This window comes from Pezoporus occidentalis, unplaced genomic scaffold (assembly GCF_034315485.1).
Source record: "Pezoporus occidentalis ecotype Australia unplaced genomic scaffold, CSIRO_AGI_Poc_V1 ctg37, whole genome shotgun sequence".
NCBI lineage: Eukaryota > Metazoa > Chordata > Aves > Psittaciformes > Psittacidae > Pezoporus > Pezoporus occidentalis.
In genome coordinates this window covers 3,180,194-3,205,312 of record NW_026915691.1, presented here as the reverse complement: position 1 = coordinate 3,205,312, position 25,119 = coordinate 3,180,194, and the positions used below count along the sequence as shown (strand labels likewise).

Sequence of the window (25,119 nt, the reverse complement as noted above, 5' to 3'; positions counted from 1 at the left end):
ATCCTCCAGGACAAGAACGTTTTTATTGAATCATGGAGGAAGTGGTACAGCCTTCTAAAAAGGTTTACAGAAGGCTGGAAGAAAACATTACTCAGAGGCTCTTGTCTGATGTGCAACAAAGCTGGCTTTTCTGCTACAAAAAAGTCACTGTTTCACCCCACTCTTCTCCACATGCTTACACTGAGCTGTGTAAATTGAAGCCTTTTCAAAGGGCTCCTTTCTCCCAGGAGCCAGATCCATTCCTTGATCTGCTGTGTCACACACCCATGCAAACCAGCAGATGCAATCTAAGTACCAATGGGACAATAAAAATGTTGGAGAACTACAAAATCAAGAAAACTCACACCACTTGTGTGCGAAGAGCTGAGCGCAAACTACTCTGTATGACAGTCCTCCACTACTGGTGGTGGGGGGAAACAACCTTGTGATGCAACTATCACCTAAACCAAGGTATTCTAAAATGGTGTAGAAAGTGATTTTCTATTTTGCTACTGAATCTACCAGTCAGCAAAGATGAGAGTTCAAACAGACTATTAGCTGTCAACAATTTTACCCTGTTGAAAGAGTGAGGAAATCAGATTAAGCTTTTAGACACTTATAGTACAAGTACATGTTATCAAGCCAAATAGGTCAAGAGGTGACTCAGCTTAAAGAAAAAAAAAGCCAAGTAAAATACACACTTTCTGACATTAGTCATCCCCAGTCCTTGCTGAACAAAGGAACTTGAGACAGCAATTCTTCTTCTGACTTACCCATAAACTATTTCTAGTCTAGATTGGAAGGCAGTGCCTCCTCTGCAGCCAATTAGTAAACAGTTTCTCCAAACTGTAACACTACACTCTTGGCAAAGAAAACTATTTAGCAAAGCTTTGGAAAAATTACAAACCAGCAGCTCTCTTTTCTTAATGCTCCACAATGGCAACCATTCTTAACTGTAAAAAAACAAAGTACTTTTGTTGTGTATATTTTTAATGGAAGAAAAATCAACATTGTATGTTTATTAAACAGTTTTTTTCCTCATTTACTGAGGACAGTGCAATCCTGCTCAGTGTTAAAACCCCCACATTAAAACATGAAACATTAGAAATTACCAGAATTAGAAATGCTCATCCAGACCTATTTTGATTTTCCGTATTGAAAAACTACTTTATAATCATACAAATCATAGTCTGTTTTCCCTCACATCTTTCTTTCAGTGCAATGTAACTTGAATGACCTCTACAATTCATTTCATCTTCATTTCTCAACGTGTATATCCTATTTACTGCACCTTATTCAAATCCCTTTATATATATATATATATATATAAATATATATAATTATTCCTACCTGGAACTTTCTTTGAAGCTTGCTGTTGCTGCATTTGAGTGCTTCAAACATCAAACTTAACAACAATCTGTAATTAAGTTACTGCATTTTGAAAACGCAATACTGAAGCCTAGACACATGAATACTGAAAACACATTCTAATTTTGAATATTCAAATATTGTTGTCCAAGTCCTGGCTTTTCAGGGACACTGGATTTTGCAAGGTGTTTGTATGAAGTACAGCTGCCGTCTGTCCTGGGTTCAGCACTAGCGGTCACTTTTCTCTTTCTTAGTAGCTGGTGCAGTGCTGTGTTTTCGAATTTAGTCTGGGAGCAGTGCTGATGATAACACAGTGATGCTTTTAGTTCTTGCTAAGTAATGTTTACTCCGATCAAGGACTTTCTCAGTCTCATGCTCTGCCAGTGAGGAGGGGCACGGGAAGCTAGGAGGAAGCAGAGACAGGAGACATGACCCAAACTAGCCAAAGGGGTATTCCATACCACAGCACATCATGCCCAGTATATAAACTGGGGGTAGTTACCTGGAAGGCCCAGATAGCTGCTTGGGTCGGACTGGGTATTGGTCGGTGGGTGGTGAGCAATTGTTTTCTCTCCCCTTGTTATTTCCCTTATCCTTATTGGTGGTAGCAGTAGTGGTTTTGTGTTATACCTTAGTTACTGGACTGTTCTTATCTCAACCTGCGGGATTCACATTCTTCTGATTCTCCTCCCCATCCCTCGGGGAGCTGGGAGAGGAAGAAGCAGGGGCAGGGGGGAGTGAGCGAGCAGCTGAGTGGTTCTGAGTTACCAGCTGGGCTTAAACCACGACACCATTTAATTACAGTTGTGAGCGTCAGTATGATCACAAGCACATCAGACAAAAAAGTAAAATTAATAATCTTAAAAATAAGAACACATTGTTACTTGCAGAGTATTTTTTGACAAATTCAAAACTAGAGGTGGGTGGCAGTCACCCTCCTGCTGTAATAACATGGGGTGATGGTGGGTGCTGAACGTTACAAAAGTCCTGGGCAAAGTGGGAGCCAGACACCTACATGAATTAACCAACAAAAAGCACAGTGAAGCAGATGGACAAACCAACCTCTGGAGCTGTGCTCAGCTGTACAGAAGGGTGGGTCTCAGAGTTCCTTCCTGGGCTCATTGTCCACCCACTTTGAAAACTCCACAAAACAGGACAAATCTATGGAACAATGCATAGTGAAAGAAGCCCACCTGAAGCTGAACACCATTCTATGGTTGTATCATGAAGAGGAAAATTCCCATCCTATAATTACAAAGTAATATTCAATTTTGCAGCATCATCGCTAAGACTGGTATAGTAGGGTATATGTGTATTTCTTCTCTTTAACAGTGATCTTTCATTCAATATCCAACTCAAAGGTTTCTGTACCAGTACACACACTTTCCCTGAGGACTGAACAAATGAGTAAGCTTTGCAGTTGAAGTTATTTCTTTGGTTTTTTTTTTGATTTTTGTCAATGAATATTAAATGGAATTCACAATGCACACACTAATTCATCAAGTCACAGGGAAGATCCTCCAACCACTAAGAGGAAAAAAACGTGCCAAATGCTTCACCTACAAGATCAAATATAAAACTGTATGAAAAATTATTTTTAAAATAATACAACTTGATGCTCCTTTTAAAACAGCAATTATAAATGTGATTTTCCAGTATCAGTAACAAAAAAACCAGACTTTGTTGTGTAAGTATGGGATGCTCAAAGAAGGTAAGATGCATCATTATTATTAAGTCACATATTTGGCACAACAGCTTAACAACTACAAGACATCCAACTGTGTGAGTAAGCCTGTCCGTAACATAAAGCTGAGATAAGTCTGAGTAATTAAGAGAAAAATTTTCATTGTGTCCCAAACATACAACTGTCATAAATTCTAATCCCACACCCAAAAATAGCCAGAAGTGTTAGCAATACAAGTAAAATTGTGAAAGCATACTGGGCCAAATTTCTTCATTGTTAGATCATTCTTCTTCTTTATCTCACCGAGAGCTATGACATAAGAAACTTGGTAAGTAAACTACAAAGGACTTTTGTTTCCATATTCTTTGAAATGTTTCTAGAAATACAAAATAAGTAGCGTCAACAAGCATCAAAAGATTCTTTAAAGTTAAGAAAACTGCAAGATATGTTGGGTGGCTGAGGAAACAGGAGGGCACTGGGAGAAAATCTACCTGAAACCTGGCTTGCAAGTTTGTCAACAAAAGTATTAACCATTCTTCCATAGAAAAAAAAGCAAGAAAAGCAAGAAAGAGAACACACCTTTTGATTTCACTAATCCTGCACAGCTATTACAGAAAGACCTCAGCCCTTACCACCTCTTTAATTTTAGGTCTTTATTTGTCAGTTATTGAAATGGCCTATCTGGCTTCCTGGAGGTGACAGTGGTTCAAGTTCCAGTTGCAGACACCAGCCCTTTCCCTTGTTCTGTTCATCTGCTCCAGGGCAGAGCTTTGCCACAGCTCTGCATACTGAGCTGCAGAAAGGCAAAAGGAGGTGGGGTCCAGCCACGTTTTCAAGCCAGGAGAGGGAGGCAGCCCAGGCTCACACCATCCATCCATGCAACACAGATGTGTATGCTCCCAGGTGAAAACTCCACACTAGCACACCTCAGCACGTCTTATTTTTCTTGGTTGTTGAAAACCATATCCTTCCAAGGTTACTGCCCTGTTTTGCTAATAAGAGAAAACCTCTACCTTTGAACTTGTTCTAGGAGCAAGAATCAACTTGTGAAAATTCAGCTCAAGCAGTATTTCACGGAAAGCAAAGGCCAAACCAGCTAGAACAGTGCAGCTGCACTGACCCAACACACATCACTGATACCAAAAAGTTTCCTATGTTAGATACCTCATTAGTTCTTGTTTCAGAATCAATAAATAACTTTTATCAAATCCTATTAGTCACTGACACACCATTCAAGCATAAAACAGACACTACTAAAAACATTCATCAAAATGCAACTTCCACTCTGCTCCTTTTGCAGAACAGCCAGGTTGTGCAAAGTACATTGCTTTCCATCACATCACACACTGCAGTATGAAAAATACAGCTTGAATGCCCCTCAAAATCCTACACCCTGCCCAGTGCTGTGTAACTACTCAAATTCCCTTCAGTTACCCACAGAGCAAACCTCTAGTCTAAGCTGCATTAAAGACACACCTTAAAATTCTACTCTTTTTTAAAGCTTTACTGTAAAAAATATAAATAATCAGACCATTCTATTGGTTCTTACCTTCAAAAGAGATGCTGATGTCCCGGTTTTAGAGAGTTTTGTTACTGCAGACACTGAGGAGCCGTTTTCTGGTTTGGCTTTGTCAGTTGTTTGAGTTTTATTTACTCCAGGCACTTTGGGCACTGAGCCAACACTCCTGCTTGCTTTCTTCATTCTGGGCTGTCTGTTTATGATGCATTTACAAACAAATCTACAAGCAGAAAGAAATTTTATATATAAAATACAAATGAAAAGCAGTGCTTTTTTTTTTAATAACGCTCTATTTAAGACCAGAAGTCCAGAACAGAAAAGACCACAGATTAGAGCCAAACAGAATGCATGTGACTGACCAATGGGTTTTACTTTTTAAAAGGAATTTTTATCAAGAACCAAGGACTTCCTACAGCTCCACTCTAAATTATAGTGCTTTTTTTCCCAGTTCTCTTTCCACAAATGGAACTGAACTGAGGATATTTTATAAGTGACCCATGTTGCTGAATTCACTCGTTAGCTAGCAAAAGAAAAGCTTATTAGGGCAGCAATGTTCTTTATTCCTGACTGTGGGAAGGCAAATACTGTGGGAGTATTCAGGCAACAGCCTGACTACCAACAACACTGGATCTGAGATTACTGCCAGCTTGGTAACTGAAGTACTGAGAGAGAAATAGCAGCTGCAAAGAAAAGAGTAATTTATAAAAACTAAACATCTCAGATTCCCTGAAACCATTTATTATTAAAAATCACACTCTTAAACACATGGGATTTCATAGAATTTAGTACTAGTCATACAATTCCAAGGGTTATCCCTAATAAGAAACTGTACATAACCCACCACACTCTAAGGTCCACAGTCAGGACACTGCAGTATCTTCACCTTTGTCTTCAAGGTTTTTCAAAGAGTAGACAATTGTCAATACTGTCAATCTAACCACAAGCAAATAAAGGAAATCCCAGGAAACAAAGCTGACTTTACTCAAACCAGGAGCAGCTGCAGCAGATCCGAACATCACAGTTCTCACAAGAACTACTAATTGATTCTGGAAGACAACCTGAGAAAGGGTAGACCGGCTGACAGCCATAATTTGAAGCAGGGACTAAGAGAAAGGCTACACACATTGAAATCTTTTCTCTTGTAAGAGTGAGATAGTTGTCAGCTGTTTTCTTCATCTCCCTTGAGTCAGAAGACTCAGGATGCAAGATTAAGAGGAGGAAACTTCCACTCCTCTTTCAGTTTTACACATTCTGGGTGGAAGTAAGTGATCAGGTACATCTGAACCAATATCCTACAGCTGATTAGAAACATGAAACACAGCTAGTTGTTTCCATCTCTTAAGAAGTGAAGCTTTTCAAAGGCACAAAAAGCAGACTGGTGGTTGAGTACAAGATGTGCCACACAAAAACACATTGATCAGGAGTACTAATTCTTTTCAGTTAACAAAATTAACACTATACACCAACACACATTCCTCCTTCCCTATCACCACCTCAGCTGCACACAAGTAATCAGTAAAACTCCAGTTGCCTCCTCAGACCCCCAAGTGCTGTTTACAGAAGCAACAGGAAGTTGCATTTTAAGACACTGAAAATATTTGCTTATAGTTTCCAGATTCCCTTTAGCTCTGAAAGCTGGCAAGAACATACACAGAAAACTTTGTTTGCTGTTGCAGTTTCATCATCAGAATGTCAAAAATGCACTGGTCCTGCCACATGGCTACTAGTAATCATAATGCCTTCAGAGAAGATTAAATAACTGAGAGGTAATTGAGATGAGACACTCCTAAGAAAACCAAAACCCAAACCAGAAAAGCCCCATGAAGGTAATATGTTTGCTATACACACATAATTTTAAGTAGTACAACTACCTACTAGATTCCAGAAGTAGATGCTAATATTTACACGTAGTGCCAAGTTGCCACACTTACATTTCTTGCCATTTTCATGTTTATGAGTTCAACACTTGTGCTTTGATCTTATGCAGTTGAAAACTCAAACTGAAAAGACCAAAGAGGATAGAGCTGTTTAGTAAAGCTGGCATCATTACCATTGAATATTTTGATGTTCTACAGACTACATAAAGAAGTTGCCCACAGCATACTTGAGAAACAAACGAAGTTCCACTGCGCAGTGAAGCTGACTGCATTTAAAAATTACTTCAATTTGTCTTGCAACAAATCCAGCAAATCAGAACCATAACTTTTTGACAGCCCACAGAGCTAGAAAAACAGTGCTACAATGAAGGTTAGTGTATGACTATCATACATTTGGTCAGAGCTTGACAACCTTGTCTGGCAATCTAGATAAAGCAGTAGTTTCAGCTGGCATGCAGACACCCCGCAATGGCCACTTGCAATACACATTTATCAAGTCTACAGAGCACACTCATCAAGTCTGACACACCTTACAACATGCCAGATGCCCACTGCACACATGATCTTTGCACACACAGTAAAAGATCCATACATTTTGGATCCACTTATTACAGCAAGTAGTACAGTAATGTAACCCACTGGATGTATAATCTCAAAGAGAAATACAGGCTAACATTAGCTTTTGCAGTACAAACTATTTATACTCCAAAAAATATATCACAGAGGTTATCAGTGACAGAAGACTGGGTGCAGCCAAATGTTTCTCATCCACAATGGCTTTTCTAAAAACACGTTTTAGAAACACATTTTGTTCCTGAAAACATGCCACAGTATTTGCTTCAGTAACAGTAACTGCATTGCAAAGTGACGTAACTAACTGAAATTCAATAAAGTAACTAAGTATAACCCTTATGTTTCAGCTCAGCACTAGTTTAAAATACCCATAAATTCTACATTGAAAACTACTCTTTGTTATTTAATGAAATTCAAAGGTAGAACCACCTTTCTAAGAAGATACTTAGAGAACAGGGAAGTTTGGGTACTGCTGGTCCTGTTTTTGTTCCAGACAAACTAAACTCTAGTGGTTACTTCTTACTGAAAGAAGATTTTGTAATTATAGTTTTAAAACTGATAAAAAGATACAAATGAGTCCCACTTAGCTTAAAATAACGACAAGACATTAATTAGCATTACAGGTTCTTTAAGCAGCTGTTCACTCAGGCTCCTAAAGTGAATTTACGACCTCTCTGGGCAAATCTCTCTCCTCCTGCCTTCTCCAGGAAAGGAGGATGGGGTTTCAGCACTGAAAACAAAGGCATCAATATTGTTGAACTGTAAGTGGAAAATCCCTGCTTCACCCAGTTTCTCAAAAGGCAGATATTGCAGGAAAAGATGACCTTTATGCTTCTAAAGATGAACACATTCCTTAGGAAGACACAGTATTAAGAGTCAACAATAAACTTGTCTCTGCCCAACATTAATTTTAAATAAGGGAAAAAAATGCTCACTAGCCAAATAAAACTTTCTAAAGATTAACACAAAACACTAAATAACACTCTCATTCAAATGAGAGCTAAAATATTCTTTCACTATTGTTTTAAAAAGCAAATACTGCATATGAAGCTGTAGTTCATATTTTACCCTAGGGAGAAAGAAGGAATTACTGAAGATTTCCTTTCCCTTTACACACAATTCCTCCCACCTCAAGAAATAAATTAAAAAAAAAACCCAACAAAACAACAACAAAAAAAAAAAAAAACCACAACCAAAAAAGTGAAGTAGGAGCTTAACACTAAGAAGTTGCAGTGTCATTAAGAGTTGTAACTCTATGAAGTAGTCAAAAGAGAGACTTTTGGAGGTTCCTCATCTCACACTACTAAACAAACAATTTATCAACAGGCACAAGACACTGCTGGAAAACACCTGATCAACACCAACTCTACAGCATCAATTATAAAATAAATCAAGATGGAAAACTGACAACACAAAGCCCAAAATATCAGATAGAAAGACTGCATTCCTAAACTAAAATGTAACTATTTGCTCTAACCTGTATCCTTTCCCAGAGGTCTCTCTTTCCACAGCACACATAGTCCCGGAAACAAAAGAGAATCCTGTTCAGTAGCGTGCTCTCCTTGCTCTGTGGAGGCATGTGAAACCAGTCCTGCATTTTATACCAACTGCAAATACAACTCCATAAATAATAATTTAAAAGTGTTTTGCCCAATGGCATGGCTCTGCTCTTTACTGGAAACTGATATGATACATCCACCCAGCCAACATGCAATGCTTTCAGGGTGACTCTTATGCACTCTTTAGAAACCTGAAAGCTAAAGCAGGGAGGGTATGATCTCTAACTGCAATTAAAATAATCTCACCCATTATCTAACAAGCCTATTTATGCCAATATTGCTGTCACAAAAGTAAGGCCCAATTAAAAGAGTACAAAAAGTAGTTTATTATGGCTCTAAGGTAAGTGAGGGTTAAGCACCTCAGAGGTGTTAGTCTTTTGCTTTTGGTTGGAAATACAAGGTATCAAAAGGTACTAAGGAGTTTTATCTATTTAAAAGTTGTGAATTATTACTAAAGTTATAAATAATCTTCAAGTAAACTTCTAGGAGTTCCAGAAATATAGAAACAACTGATCCCTCAAAACTGACTATACTGAGCATATTTGAAAAATCACATTTCCTCAATTACAGAGGAAAACAGAAATATTCACATCTAAGAGCAATGGAGTTAGTACACTTTCACCCTCTATTTGTACAGGTTCTTTAGATTTGATGTATTTAGGCTGACAACATTTGCCCAGATAATAAGGGAATGACATTTTTAGGTCACTTACATAGTCCCAAAAGGCAGAACAGTGAAGAAAAGATTATGAAATACAGCCTCTTCAACCCCCTGTGAAACACAGATTCAGAATCTCCCTAGGTGGATACAAAACAAGCTACATAAGAAGAGACAGAGTTTTCTACATTTATAAGTTCCATAGCTCAAGCTTCCAGCCTGCAAGCTGCACAGGCACTCTACCATGATGTCTCTTGCTCAATAGTTTCAAAAACATAATCCATTAACCACCAGATTCCACAAGCCCAAAGCAGTGCATCTGTTTTATTGCTCAAGATGAAGACATCAGTTTTAGTGACCTGAAAGTTAGCTGATGCTAGAGGGTTATTTAAGATACCAAGGATAACAGGAAACTGCATGGAATCAGAAAAGAGCCTAACTAGACAATAAAAACAGCAAAGAAACTTAAATTTAGATAAATAAAAAGCAATCTAACTCTTGGGGAAAAGCTTCATATATAAATGTGCTCTCAACTCATCAACATTGTTCATCAAGACTTCAGTGTTTTGATTCACAGCTTCATTAAACTATCAGTTTTTATTCCAACAGTGTTTGGAATAAGGCAAAACACCCCAAACAAAAGGACACCAAAGCAATTCCAGGAATTATTAAAGAAAGGAACAGGGAACAATTCATAAAATACAAATATCTCACTCAACAAGTCAAATTTTTGCCCATCTACCCACAGCTTAATTGATACATGCAGCTCTGGTCTCTCCACCTGAAAAAACCAAATGATTCCCTATAGACCTGGCAGAGTTTCAGCAAGGGGCAAAAATAAGATCAAAGGTATATAATGTATAATAGCTCCCATGAGACATCTCACAGGGAACACAACAAAAGCCTATCAAATCTTGGAAGATACTGAGAAGGCAGATGGGGACTGGCTGTTAATCATCTCTTCACTAAAAGACCAACAAATGAAGTTAGAGCCAGGTTCAAATTAAGAAAAATGAGCCATATTTTTAATGAAGATTGAAAGAATGCTGTGTCTGCACACAGAGTGAGTGGAAGAGGAGATTGGACATGCACAAGGTAGAGAAATTCCCTAATGGATGCTAAATAGGTGAGCACAAAGGACCCAGAAACCCCTCTGAGCCAAAAATAATTGCAGGGTGGGAAAGCAGGCAGAGCAGGAGGGAAGGCTTCGGGTTTGGTTTTTTTTCCTGAGGCATCTGTTCACATCCCAGTACCAGGTGGGATGGATCCCTGCACCAGCCAGGGCCATGTCTGCTCTGTTCTTGTACAGTCAGTAAAATATACAGATGTCAATGATTTATGGATGCTGCAATTTTGGAACAACTGAAGCAGGTAGTTATTTACAGAGGAAAGGCTTCCCTATTACTTTCTATCTTAAAAATTCAATAGGGTTTTTAGTTTTCCATTACAAGTTGTGGAATTCCGACAATAGAAATTCTACCTTTTTAAGTTACGTTTTCCATCCACTCTTTTCAAGCCACATTTGCTCTTGCTACTTCTCTTTTAAACCGAGGGGAGGAAAGACCAGAGCTTTGGGCAAGAATTGGCTGTTATATACCTAAATTTCTCTACTCCTTCTTTGGAGAAAACTTCAGAGCTTCAACTGCTGTGAGCAATGTGTAACTGTTGCAATACTTAACATTCCAGACAAGTGACAGGAACATTTACAGAGCTCCTAAACTTACGAACTGTGCTCTAAAAGCCTTTTCATAACAAAATTAAATAACGTAGTCTTGTTTTCAAGCTCCTACTTTAAACTATTTCAAACCACTGCTGAGGAAACAAAAAACAACTGTTCACCAACTAAATCCAAGTGATTCTTCTAGCATGGGGAATCTGTTCCACTTGGAAGGGGAGCACTGTCTCAGGACTTAATTTCTACATTGAGCGCACCTTCAGAAGCTTCTTAGGGTTTTTTTTTGATTACAGTTTTGTATACCAGAACAAAAAAATCACCTTATTGGTATCCATCATGAGCTGATTAAAAAATGTTCTAAGCAGCCTAAGTACCCTGGAGCATGCTCATTAACTATGCTGCTCATGCTATAGATGAGAATACCATCCATGTTACTATTAAGCAGGTTTTGTTTCATTGGTGTAGATAATACCCATAGTGGAAAAAAAAACCTTATATGTGAAGGCAGTCTGTGTGTCTCATACAGTGCAAGCTGACATATACCTCAACCAGCAGAACATGGTAAAGGAAATAGAAGAGCAAATACAATATGTAGAATATTAATTATGATAAATATGAAAGGACACTAAAACCTGGTTTCACAGAATCACAGAATCCTAAGGGTTGGAAGGGACCTCAAAAGATCATCTAGTCCAACCCTCCTGCAAGAGCAGGGTAACCTAGAGTACATCACACAGGAACTTGTCCAGGCGGGCCTTGAATATCTCCAACGTAGGAGACTCCACAACCCCCCTGGGCAACCTGTTCCAGTGCTCTGTCACTCTCATAGTAAAGAAATTTTTCCTGATGTTCACATGGAACCTCCTATGCTCCAGTTTACACCCATTGCCCCTTGTCCTAAGGGGCAATGGTTTGGTTTGTCTTTTTTCACTCCTTTTGCTAAACTTCACAGTTGTACCCAAATGTCACACCATGCACTAACAGATGATGTAATATATTCCTCTTTCCGGGATATTAATTACACTTTTTAGATTTTAGACATAGGCTCAAACAAACTTGGCAGAAACATCGGCCTTCTCTGTAAAACCCTTAGGTTAAAATTTCAATAAACCAGAACCATCTCGTATTTTGGTACTGTAGGTTTTCTGGGGAAAAAAAAAGAACCACAGTAAATTTCCCAGCTAAAGGACTAGCCAGCTTTAACTAGGAAAAGCAGATAGTCCAAAAAAATGATACTTGGTCTGTTAACCACGTAACTGAAAGTGTTGTTTATCATCATTCCAAGCATGTTCTACAGTAACTGTTATTACAAAAATCAATAACCCTCCAGTTACAAAGGTGTATTTAATGTCATATAAACCTAAGCATATACTGTATTCCTTACCCAGATTCTCCTGCACACATGGAAATTTCCCTTGCACTGCCAGAGAAGTACTTTCAAAAGCAGCAGTGTACAATTTTAAGACCAGGGAATTTGTCAGAATACCACAAGAGGTGCACAACTAATACAACAGCTTCCTGTTCAAACTGACTAGGCTCAATAGACATTTCAGTGTGATGTACTCTTGTCTTTAGCACAGCTGCTCCCAAAAGTGTTGGCTAGAGTAGGTTATCAGTGGTGATCTTTTCCCTTCTGCCCACTGAAAATGTTGTCAGATGAACTCTTACATCAACAACTGCAGCAAAGGCTTCTGCTGCTACATGAAGCTCCCAAGGAGAAGACAAGCAGCAGTAGCTTAGCTCCCACCAGAAGAATGGATGGGCAGTGTGCTACTTCAGGAGCAAGACCAGAGGTTCCCAACATATGTATGTTACAGGTAAAACCTGTAAGGTAAAGTGAATACCTTCAACCAAGTGCCATGTTCATCCAAAACACGACACCAGATCTTCAGTTCATAAAAGCTCCAAAACTGAATCCTCCTTCCAGTATAGTTATGACAATAAATCTGTTCTTACCAGCTGTTGACTAACATATTCTCAACTAGAGCACTTTCTATCGCCTGGATTTATGGACCTGGGAGGTGAGTGCATGCTCACTATGTCCACCTCACCACTGACCTAGTCTGGCAACATTCCTGAGGGCACTGCAACAAAAAAACTAAGAGAACAGGAGAAGGATACAGAGATACATTCCCTGAGGACCATCCCAGCCCCCAGGTGCTTACAGCTCTGGGATTCCCAGCCCCAGAAAGACCATCTTGGTCACAGGTGACCCAAGGGAATGGCCTGGATGGGAATGGACCATCCAGAAGCCAGCCTTGCTAAGGCTGAAGGAGGAAAGTGCCTGCTGGGGATTGCTTAAGCTAGTAATGAAAATTATTTAATTGCACCCTGCCACCAAAAAAGGCTGTCCCACCGCTTCCTCAGACCTCTCCCTTCTTTCTAGTCTAGCGATCATAGGTTGTTTTTTGATGAGTTGGTCTTTCAGTCAGATCAGTCCTGATCTGACTCACCCTGTAATTGCCAGATACTATGCAAAGGAAGCAGCGGGACCTAGAACTGGGAACAAGAAGGAAGGCTCATCCTTTCAGAGACAGTGTAGCCTCAAATTTGTTTTAATTCAGTCTCAGGCTATTGGAAACTCAGCAACAGCCCTGATTTAAATGAACCTCTTACTGCCACCTTACCACCACCAATTTCCAAGCCACACTATTCTGTGGAGACACATGGTATGAAAGGTGAGGCAAGAGTGATGAACAGTGTCATTTTAAAGCAATCAACACAAGACAAAACAAGGCACTGAGGGGTCTGAAGACTGGCTATCTATGGCTCTGACCCACATCTTCCTTCACCTCCAAGACCTACCAGCAGTGCACTCATTACTTAGTTTAAAATCCTTTAGGCTTGGCAGAGAAGAGATGGAACTGCATGCAAATCTTTCCTAAATAACCTGGTATCACTCAGGGAGGAGCTACCCCAGTGTGGAAGCCCAAGGACATACATTTGAGTCATATAGGAAAAAAGTCCTCAGGACAGAGCCTTGGGCAACATGGTCTAGTGTGAGACATCTCTGCCCATGGCAGGGGGTTTGGAACTGGATGATCTCAAGGTCTTTCCCAACCCAACCCGTTCTATGATTCTATGGCAGGATGGGGAGGTTCCCATTTGTGGCCACTATTTTTTTTCCTCCCCTGGGAAAAAGGGTAAGATACTGTTTCACATTTTTATTCCATGCCTTCTGGAAAAGAGTGAATCAGTAACCAGTTTATGGAGTACCTGTTACCATGGACAGTTTGGTTGTTGGAGCAATGCAGAACTCTACGTAAGACACAGCCTGTGAAAGTATTAAAAGCCCAGGACCAGTACAGCATCCCTAAATGATGTGACTACTCATGTGCTGCTATCGCCATGGAATGCCAAGTACCTAACACCTTAGCACTTGCCATTGTGAAACACTTCTACTGTATTTCTCTGATAAGCTCTTGTAACTTCAGGTTTTGTGGTGAGCCTTTGATGTTTGGCTGAAGAACTCAGAATAGCTTTCCCATTCCCACCAGAAAAATGTAGTCTTTCTACTCAGAAAGACATTATTGAAGTCTTTAGTTATTTTTCCTTCAAATATCCTTTACTTACACACTAATCCATAAGTTATAGCCTTAATGGAATAGATACTATTTATTTTACAGGTATATACCAGAAACATTCTCAGAAACCTACCAAGAAAATCTTATAATGCATATTGTTATAATTTTATGGTTTTTATATAGCAAATTTACTTCTGAATGTGAAACACAAGTAGACTGAAATCTCATGTGCAAACTTGGAATGATCATCTTCAAAGTGTTTCTAATGTTTTTCTGTAATTTTACTGTAAATCACAGTAACATCTATCATAGCAAACAATCAAAACCTTTGGAGAATAGCATAACAGCACCCTCAAGAACTTTTTCAAAGTCAGACTCCCAGGTTAAGGAAACCTGGAGGTCTATATTTTTGTACAGTTTTGTATAAGTCTATACAAAAAGAACAGCAATAATTGTGGGTGAAACGTTTATGGCAGCAAGTGTTAATTTTAACATCTTAATTCTTGAATAAAAGTTCTCAGTATAGCCAGACCCAGTGACATTGCCACATTCCAGGACGCATCTCATATTTAGAAATCATAAGTCAAGAATAATTTGATGACAACTTCCAGCAACTATAATTATTTAAGAAACTCATCTTTTCAAGAGACCATGTGATAAGTGAGTATAGATAAAATGTGGCTGTGCATGCTTCTGTCACTGCTAGGAAGGAAAGATCTCTTTTGTCACAGAAAGAACTAAAAGAGAAACTAGAGCTTCAAGTGAGCAGAGTTACTCAGATTTATGGTAGAAATTATGTCTATAAAGAGCAGTTTTAATTTTTCTTTTTCTCCAGAAAAGTCCATATTTTTCAGGGACTTGAAAGAAATATTTACCTCTAACTATTTACAACACTGGTTGGTTCTTAGGGAAAAGCAAACTGAAATAGACATAACCCTTATTTGCAAAGAAAGAGAGGTTTTTCACTGCACATGATGCTACTTTGAATGCATATCCATCATCAAATCTCAGTGCCCTTTAGCTCGCTAAACAAAAGAAACTTTAAGCTCAGTACAACTTGGCAACACAGTTAAAATTAAAATTAAAAAAAATCCTATGATTAAACAGAGAAAGTCAAGCTCTAATGGACCATTTTTATAACTTGCCTGTGTCAGTTAAGACTTGTCAATATGAAGACTGCCAACATTTTAGCAATGAAGAGTGAAATGTTCTGTTGAAGGAGCCTCTCCAGCACCAACCCTCACAAAGCAAGGAAATTCTGCAGCCAAAGTTTCAAGAAGGCTTCATCTGCCAAAACCACAGAGTGCTTTTAATTAAGAACATATACAGAAATGGACTAAGAAGAACATGAAGTTTCAAGGAGTGTTCAGAATGCCAGCCTCTTGGTCAATCTTTCCACCCACTCCCTAAAAGTATATCCCACAGGAAATCATTTATTCACTGCATGTACCTGTGTAGAACACGTATCCTATAATGGCCAAATGACCAGTCGAGGAAATGGTTTTAGCATCAGAAAATACTGATACTTTCAGGCTGATGTCATCAAATACATCACTTGAGTACTTCCATACTACCTTTATTCCTTTTAAATACTATTTAAATACTAGATGTTAGATGCCTAGTTTATTTTCCTGACTAAAACTGCATATATAACAGTTAGTTACAGGCAATCATTCGCTTGGCTTCATTCTGGCAAACAGCCCTGGAAAATAAAATTAACTGAAGATCATGCAAGACTTTTCTTTCACAGACGTCAAACCAAGTCCTTAGTAAAAATTAGTTACTTTCTCTCTTGGAATTTTGCTTAAGTGACTTTACAACCCTTTAATGTGTAACAAATGGCTAGTTCTAAATTAAGATATTTTTCTTTTGGTACCGACAACTTTCAGATTGATCCCCTTAAAAAAGTCTCTTTGACCCAACTTCACAACTGGTTCTTGCGCTACCCTTCTCTGCAATTTGGGAAGCTATTAGTTCTGCCACTTATTTGCAACAGTGTCAGTTCTTTGCAAAATTAAGGAATCCTAAGACATTTTATTTACAAAGATGATCAAAAATTGTAGCGTCTTTATGGTAAAGAAAAAAAAATCCTCCTTCCCAAAGAAAATAATGCATGTGCCTGTGAAAACTCTAATGATGTGTTATTTATATGTTAAAAGATAGTAACCTATGATGATTTGTAGGCTGCATTAAACTGTTAAGTGGCTTCTGTGATCATTTCAGTTGGAAAAAGCTCAAAGGAAACAAGTAATATGTTCCTTGTGACTAGTCACTTAAGGCTACGATTAAGAATACAACTCAGCTTCAACACCCATTTTCCCTTTTTCAGTAGAAAGACTAAAAATATGATCAAATGGAGTGATTTTTGAAGCCAGGAAGTAAAAGCATAACATTTCTTACACCGTTTTCCCCACTGAGCAATAGAGACATTAATAGCATTCTACACTTCTAAAACTGGATCCTAGTTGGCAACACAGGCTCCACCATTGCAAGATCAAGGCAAGAAAAAAGGAACTTCTGAAGTATGCTAGTGAAAGATCTCTTATGAATTTCCATCACATGCCTCTACCTTCTGAGTGTATTTTCCTCTTTCATACTAACAATAAAGCAAAAACGGCACAAACTTGATTCCCTTCACCACATTACTTAGAAACATATATTTATTCATACCCAAGGAGTTAACTGTACACCACCTCATCTATTTCGCACAATGAAATCTTTGCAGCATAAAAATAACTATTCCAACATGCACATAGACAGAAACTTCTAAAACTCGTTGGCCTTTCCTGAAGCCTAATGCAGAAGACGCCTTTGGTAGCATGCCTAGAAAGCCACAGAGATCACACTGCCTTAGAACATGGAGGGAAAAGGAAAATACCACAGAGCTGGTAAGCTGCAAAACACAGTAAAAAGCGCAGTCCATGAGCACTGGAAATCCTGCACAGAGGTTTGCCCACTGTGATGTTCCACCATCACCAAATTTTAATAAAGCAGTCTTTTAAACTGCTAAAGAGAGTACAAAGATCTTTATTGATGATCACACCAAAACTCACGCCAATAAATAGTTCTTTCACTTGAGCATACAATAACTGGGAAATGTGGACTGCAGTACTAATCTAGATGACACTGTATCTGACAGAAATGCTACAATCAATCAAAGAGATTTGAGATGTTTTGTTCTCTGCAATTACGTATTGTATTCGGTAAAGAAAGGAAAACAGACACAGGTCTTCAGACATACTGAAACATCTGAATAAACAAGTTTCCTTTTCTGCAATTTCACACAGTCTACCAGCCTAGAATCTGATCTTCCCATCAACTGAAAGTTAAGTGGCAGTGTTACAAGATACAAGAGACTACTCCAATCTCAGTCTGTTTACAGTGATCCGCTCTTTTCATTTTTGTGAGCAACTACCCAACACCGATCAGCTAGGCTGGAGGGAGCAGGAGAAACTGCACTTCTGAGCCACTGCAGAACTATATTGTGACCCACAGGGAGTTAAAAGCAGCCACTGGCTTTAGTTTGTCTACATTTCAGCAGCCAAAGTTCATACCATTAATTAAGCAGGAAGCAGCAACAGAAGATTCATGTTTGCTTTTGGGGTGAGCACAGCTTGCATGGACTACGTCCTTCAACGCAACCTATGGCTCTTCAGAACACTTTCCACTCAGTGGAACCATTTACAAGCCATACTTTTTGCTATGAGACAGCTGTGTTTTCCAGATCCCAGCAGAGATAGACACTCCATGCAGTCACACACAATGAGATGCTGTTGTAGAGAGGAGTGTGCAGTTTGCTGAGGATCAGCATTGCACTGTTCTTCTCTCTGAGGACACCGAGCATGGAAGACCCTTAGAACAGGCTGATGACTCTGATTCTGTCCCTGATCACATAAGGCTTACAAGAAGGAATACCGTGGAGTAGAGAAGGGGTGACAGCAGGCACAAAACTGGAGCTTATAGATCTTTCAGCTATGAAAATACAGAAAAACGGCACTCCAGACAACCACGAGACCAAAATCCAGACAAAGGTCCTCCCCATCACACCAAAACCTAGCTACAGGGCATTGAAGCGCAGGCAATCCACCCTTCTCCTCAGCAAAGCTTCCACACGCCCCACCGCCATCCCTCTCCACAGAAACAAGCCAGCAGCGTGAAACGGATGATTGCACCGAGGGATGCAAACGGGAGCTTGTCCCGCTAGCCGGGAACGGCGAAGCCCTCCGGTACCTCACGGCTCCCCGGGGGCGGCTCTGTCCGGCTGCGCCTCAGGCACAGCCACAAAATGGGTGACAGAGACGCGGCGGCTCCACCAGCCAGGGGAGGGAGGAGGACGCGGCCGCGGGGCGCGCGCGGGGACCTGAGGTAACTGAGGCGGGAGCGGGGCGGCTGTCACCGCCGGGCTCGGCTGAGGGGTGACAGCGCGGCCGGAGGCCCCTCAGGGCACACGGAGCGCAGGGGGCGGCGGCCGTAAGGAGGAGATCGGACCCGGGAGGCGCGGGAAGGGGCTGCGGGCGGCGGGAGCCCGGGACACGGGCCTTGCTGGGGCCTCCGCGGGTGGCCCCTCAGCGAGCGGGGGTCGGGGCTGAGCTCGCCGGCGCTCGGCGCTTACCGGGCAGCCGCCTCCTTCCCGCTTCTTCGCGGCGCGGCCCGTGTGTAGGGGAGGGGAGGGGAGGGGAGGGGAAGGGACGGGGACGGGGACGGGACCGCGCCGGGTGAGGCCGGGCTGGGCCGCGCCGCGAGCTCCGCCGTGCGCCGCGGGGCGGGGCTGGGCCGGGCCGGGCTGAGGCGGCTCGCGGCGCTGGGCGTGAGGAGGTGGCGCCGGGTGCAGGTGGCCCCGGGCCCGTGATCATTTAATTTGGGAGGTTTTGGTGGTTTTTTTTCCTGGAATAAACCCGTCTTTTTTAAGCTGCAGAGAACCCTTGAGGAGGGAACCCGCGGGTGTGCAATAAAGCTCGAGAGTGAAGGTGCGGCGGTGGCGGCCTCGCGTCACCGTTAGAGCCAGGGCCCGGAGCGCTGGCACGGCCCAGGCTGCCGAGGGGGGGGCAGAGGAGCTGTAGGTTTCCTAAAGCTGTGGCTGTGACGTACACCGCGATGTTAGGTGATTTACGGGTGTCCATCTGAGCAAGGAGATGTTCAAGTGCTGCGGGCAGTAGCTTTGCTTGCAAAAATTTAATGCGAACGCAGGTTTTCTGACTTCCAGCTCCTAAAAGACTGCACTAAACTAGGTTTTGTAGTGCAACGTTTGACTTGTCACGTATAACAGGCAACTGCAATTAATAAACCCAAATGATAGTGTTGGTGCTTTAGTGGGAGGTATAGCCGAGTCTGCATTTACAAGTGTTGGCTAGAAAGTGCTATGAGCACAGTAACTAAGTGAGACCAAGGCATTAGGCCTTAGCTGAAATAACGTTGCTTTTTAGCATGAGTATGGCTTAGCACCTAAACGTGAATGCTGGCTCGACAGGGTGCCCCTCTGAGGATGGGAACCTGACTTTCTGGGGAAGCATGATAAACAATGCATTAGAATTGGGACCTGTAGACGCCTTGCATCTGCTTCTGTAAATTGGTTCTAAGCAGGCACATCCCTAATGGTAAGTTATGATAACAATTTCAGCAAAGAACTAAGCACGTAGCTTGCAGGTATTAGTAATTGAAAGCTGAAAGGTAACCAATAGACTGTCATTGTAGCCCTAACCCGAGTGTGCAGTAGGATAAGAGGACTACAGTTATATAACTTACCCAATTGTATGTGTTCATGCTTTAGGTAAAATTATATCAAGATGGGAATGTAAAGTATAAAAATCCCCGAAATTTACTGTGCTTTGGAGATGTGTATGGAGGTTTGAACCCCCATGTGCTCCCAGTGCCGACGGAGGTCTGTGCTTTACTTACAGTGTGTACTGTGAAGTGATTTGTTTAAATCAAAGACAATGTGCTGACTTGATATTCCTGTGAGAGTTTCCTCATCAGGGTTTCTGTTTAGCTCAGGCCATGGGTTAAAGCCCCTGTCCCAGCAACAATGCAACTGTTTCATTGAAAGGAACGCCTCAGTGTAAGATTGCATTGCAGCCTCTCCCCTGGGGTACTTTTGCTCCTAGAATTCATAGGCCTGTAGATTGTGAGTGCAAGTCTGATTTACAGCCCCATTGTGATCTTGGGTAAAATTTGCTAATTGTAAATCAAAGTAAATGACATTCAGGTTTCATCAGAATCCACTTTAAAACTGAGGATGTTTGTCTGTGGTTCAGCCTTACCGGCTGGGCTTAAACCATGACAGTGTTACAATGTAGTTTGGTTTACATTGAGGGGAAAATGTCCTATTTATGTGTCTGATAAAGTCACTTCAAGGGCACAGCATACCTATTTGACATTGAAAGGCTATTTTATACTTAAGTAATATTTCTGGTGTTTGTTTCCAAACAGTACAATGTCACTCCACTATTTTCTGATCCATGATAGATTGAACAAAATGTTGTTCTGCGTGTCTCCCTTTAGATTGATTTTAAAGTTGCCAGTAAGGCTGTGGCATTTCGATGACAATCAGCAGCATTACGCTGTACTAGGGATGTGGAGATGCCTGCTTTTGTTTTGTACAGTGTATTTCTCACCATAGCCCACAAAGGGGCTCTGCTTTCTCTTCTCTAGCAGGAAAGAACAGGTTTCGTTCAGCTAGTGAATGAATGAATAAACTGGTAGGTGGCAGTACATATGGCTGGTTCAGGAACTTACAAGGTCCCTAAAAAACTCTGCCTAAACCTGCAGCATTATATCCTGTAATGTGTGCAAGGGCTGTCTACTAGGAAAGATTTCTCATTGTTGTTATGTTCAGGATTAGACTGCCCAAGAGGATGATCCAGGAGAATCTCCATAATTAGAGGCCTCTAACAAAGAGCAGATGAATGTCTCCAGAGTCGAGCAGGTACAGCTGATCCTGTCTCAGACTGACAGCTGTATCCTGCAGGGCCTCTGGATGAGCAGCTGCCTCGGGGCAGCCTGTCTGAGCCTCGGGAAGCAGTGTAAGGGCTGCCTGGAAAATGAAAGGCAGCTGCTCCAGTGTAGCAATTTGCACAGACCATTCATGGTTATTATGCACTCTAGTATGTTCTTTCTCATCCTGCTCCAGCCTTAAGTTTCATTTGTTCCTTCTCGTTACAGGGAAGTAGTGTACTGAAACTGTGTACCAGCTGAACTTGATTCATTTCAAGCCCATGGCTGTGTTGCTCACTCAGCGTCTTCAGGTGGGGGAAAGCAGCTAGGAGAAATGGCTGGGAAGTAGCAGCCTGGTAGCAGTGAAGGAATTGAACAGTGAAGGGAGTGATGCAGTAAGAGCATGGCTGTGTGAGCAGAACACATGGCATAGGACATCACAGCTTCCAAGCTCATGCAGGGATGTCCTGGTATGGTTCCATGTGATTGCTCTACAAAGGTATGCTTTGTAATGGAGTGAGAACAATTCTGGAGACTTCTACATTGAAGCCATCTGAAAACTATTTTGAAGCTATTGCATATTTTACAGCTACACCACTGGCAGGAAGTATTCATGTTAGTCATTGATCTTCTTTTCCCAATACAGGTGGTAAGTATGATCATTTATTTTTCTTGATCTGCATCTCATTTCAGTGTTAGTTTTGAACACATTCAGCTAAATTTTTCTCTACTTTGGATATCACCCTTGAGACGTCATCTTTGTGATCCACACTGAATGAAAATCAGCTAGAAAGCTTCCAAGCAGGTATCTTTATTATAGAGAGGTTTATATATTATATTAAGTTGGACTATAGCAAAACATAAATGTACTTTAATTACATTAATAATTTAAATATTTGATTTAAATAAAGCACCAAGAGAACTTGATTTAAATGACTGATTCAGTTTCCACACCAATTCCTACAAAACCCACTAGTTTCATGCAACGTTTGAATAACCTAGAGGACAGAGCTGACTTCTTAGCAAATACGTAACTACAGCTGAAGTGCTCTGCACACAAAGGTAAAGTTTACAAGGTTTGAGATGGTTTGCACTCTGAAGCAATACTCCTACAAAGGGGTTAATACAGATTGAAAATGGACTGGTTTGCTCAGCTGTGTCTCTACCTTACATGTAAACGATTTCCTCACATTATAGCTGGGTTTAATTCTGTACTAACCTCTAGAGTTTAAGTGATGCAGCTTTTACCTTCTCAAACATGTAGGCCCAGGTTTTAGTTAAAGAAGACCAAAAGAGCCTGACGTAGATACAGGAGATTTTATTTAACATTGTGTACAAAGAAAGGCTACAAATGCCTTAGACATTTTTCCCCAAATACAGTTTTTTGGATCCCTTTTTTATACCACTTTTCTCAGAAAAAGAAAAAAACATCCAGAATGACAGTTTCCCCCCCCCCCCTTCCCTTTTTCTTCTCTCTTTGGGCCTAAACTGAGAGATGTTTAGCAGTACAGTTTCAACACCTTTCAGTATTAAACTACTATTAGGTTTTCTTCTCCAAAACCAGAGCACTTTTAGATACTGAAGCAATAGCAACAGCAGTATAAAATGTCAAAACCTGACTCCCTAATATGGTAGTGTTAAAACAATGCCAACAGTATTAACTCTGATGAAACCCAAAGTTATCCAAACAATACATCTTCTACACCTGATAATTTAGCACTAATCATATAATTTAATTGTATTTATATTTAAATAAATAGTCTTAACTCCTTTCCTTGGAATTCTTCACAGATTATAAACACTTGCAATACTAGAGATAGGAATAAACTACACAACTTACAGAGGCAAGAGGAGGCTTTGTTTTATTTCTTTTGCTGGACAGACACAGAAAGGACATTTCACGGTGTCCTGCTGAGATAGATAATCTTTAAGTTCACTTTCATTGCGGTGCTTCTCAGGCATCCAACACAACAATTCCTTACCCTCTTTTGCTGCCTTGGTAATCACTTTTGGTACTGATATCCCAGCTCCTGAAACATCTGTCCCTGTGTAGCCAAGTTTTATCCAGGATTCCACAAGTTTTGCAGAATAAGGTAACCAAAGCCCAAAACAAGATTTCTCTGAAGCTTTGAGCAGCAGTAAATAAGGGATTAGAAGAGGCTGTTGGGAAGAAATGGGAAGAAATGTCCTTTTGCTATGGCAGCTTTTACATTACCATCATATAGATGAAAGATGTAAAAGATATGAATCAGTTTTCAGCTATTTGCATAATCCCTAGAGTTAGTGTAGTCCTAATTTCTCCCAAAATAGCACTGAAATGGAGGAAATTTGAGCTACTTTATGTAGACTGGGATTCAGTTAGGCACAGTAAGAAGGAACTGGATGAGTTTTTTCCTCTAACTGCCTTCTGGATCTAACTCAAACTGCCCCAGGAGTGATGTGAGCACCTAAGGACCAAGGCCATCGCTCACTGGTCGGCTCTGCCTGTTGTGATTCTTGTTTTGGGTCATCTGCAGAAAGCTGCTGCATTCTTCCAGGCAGGAAGCTGCTCTGTACACGAGCCTGCCCTTTTGTACACCCACAGGGATATAAAATGGCCTTGCCACATGAGTCATTCTACAGATTAGAGAAATGGGGCATCTGTACAATGTCTTTGGTTCTCAGAACATCTTGTCGCTGGGGAAAAAGGCTGCAACAGCCACACAAACAAAAGCTCTAGTGGAAAATGAGGAGTTTTCTCCATTTTTGACGAGGACATGAACATGACTGCAGCAGAGCAAACACAGCCTTGGGGACTCAAGCATATTAATTCCCAAATATGTTTGCACAGGTGTAATTAATGGAATCTTATTTAACTTGCAAAACAGGAATACACTAGCCCAGAGCTTTAGCAATACCTGTTCTATTCCGTACCGTAAGACTGGAAATACTTCAGTTATCTTCAGGGACAGCTCTGCTACAAACTGACCCCCCCCCGTGTGGTAGTTTTTACAGTGCAGAATGACATGAAGTGATTTCTGTTGGAAAAGGAGGGGTCTTTCTCACTGCAAGGTGAAACACAGCAGTAAGGACTTAAGTGATGGAAAATGCTTGCATGGTTCACCTGTGTGTTTCTGCAAGGGTCTCCAGCAATTCCACTATTGGATGGTAACACAGAATCGACAGTGGATGCAAACGAGGTCATTTAATAGTTTTCTAATTCATGGCAATAGCATTTATGTATTTGTTTGCCCTAAAAGGCCTGAACTAGGGATATAAGCAAGGGAGGACGAGAATCAAGTTTACACTCAGGTTTGCTTTGGTTCTACTGTTTCAAACCACCTCATCATTACAGCATATGGTGGCATTTTATCCTTGCAGGCCAGAAACAGACTTTTACCTTAAAAAACAATCTACCTTTCTGGTTCTGTTAGTTTTTTTGTTCTCTGCAGTGGTGTTTTACCCATGGTAATACACAGACTCTAATGCTTCTCCCTGTCTATTGCCACAGGAGTGTGGGGAAATGTAGAGAGCAAGTGATAAGCATTGCATTCTTAGCACTGAACTGTGGATTTTCAATTGCAAGCAAGAGGGACCGCAGCACAGAACTGGGAGGCTACAGTAGCTAAATTCCTGGGGTTCCTAAATTAATGTTTATTTACTGAAAAGACAGCTGTTGCTCCCAGTTACCTGGGGAGTAAGCCTTCTTCCAGAACTTGGAATGAGATCTTCTTTCTAGTCCCAGACAATATGATCTGAGTGATTTCTAATTATGCTTCTCTTTTGTATTACTT

General features: G+C 40.7%; 1 protein-coding gene and 1 long non-coding RNA gene across 5 annotated transcripts in view; one reads left to right on the top strand and one right to left on the bottom strand.

Annotated features, from left to right (window-relative positions):
• Positions 1 to 19,079, bottom strand: part of SPECC1L (sperm antigen with calponin homology and coiled-coil domains 1 like) — a 69,098-nt gene extending 50,019 nt beyond the window's left edge. The window contains exons 1-3 of one of the 4 annotated variants that reach the window (XM_062631338.1): positions 19,029 to 19,079; positions 4,581 to 4,770; positions 2,410 to 2,508 (exon numbers count right to left, since the gene is read on the bottom strand). In XM_062631338.1, coding sequence (XP_062487322.1) covers positions 2,410 to 2,508; positions 4,581 to 4,733 — 252 coding nt within the window. In that variant the 5' untranslated portion in view covers positions 4,734 to 4,770; positions 19,029 to 19,079. Of the gene's footprint in view, positions 1 to 2,409; positions 2,509 to 4,580; positions 4,771 to 6,481; positions 7,392 to 18,646; positions 18,928 to 19,028 lie in introns of those variants that run through there. The other 3 variants (XM_062631339.1, XM_062631340.1, XM_062631337.1) reach the window with 3 other exon arrangements.
• Positions 19,080 to 19,296: 217 nt separating this feature from the next.
• On the top strand, positions 19,297 to 22,273 carry LOC134170158 (uncharacterized). The gene is made up of 2 exons (XR_009967138.1): positions 19,297 to 19,383; positions 21,575 to 22,273. It is a non-coding gene; the product is annotated as an uncharacterized LOC134170158 (long non-coding RNA).
• The last annotated feature ends 2,846 nt before the right edge of the window (positions 22,274 to 25,119 follow it).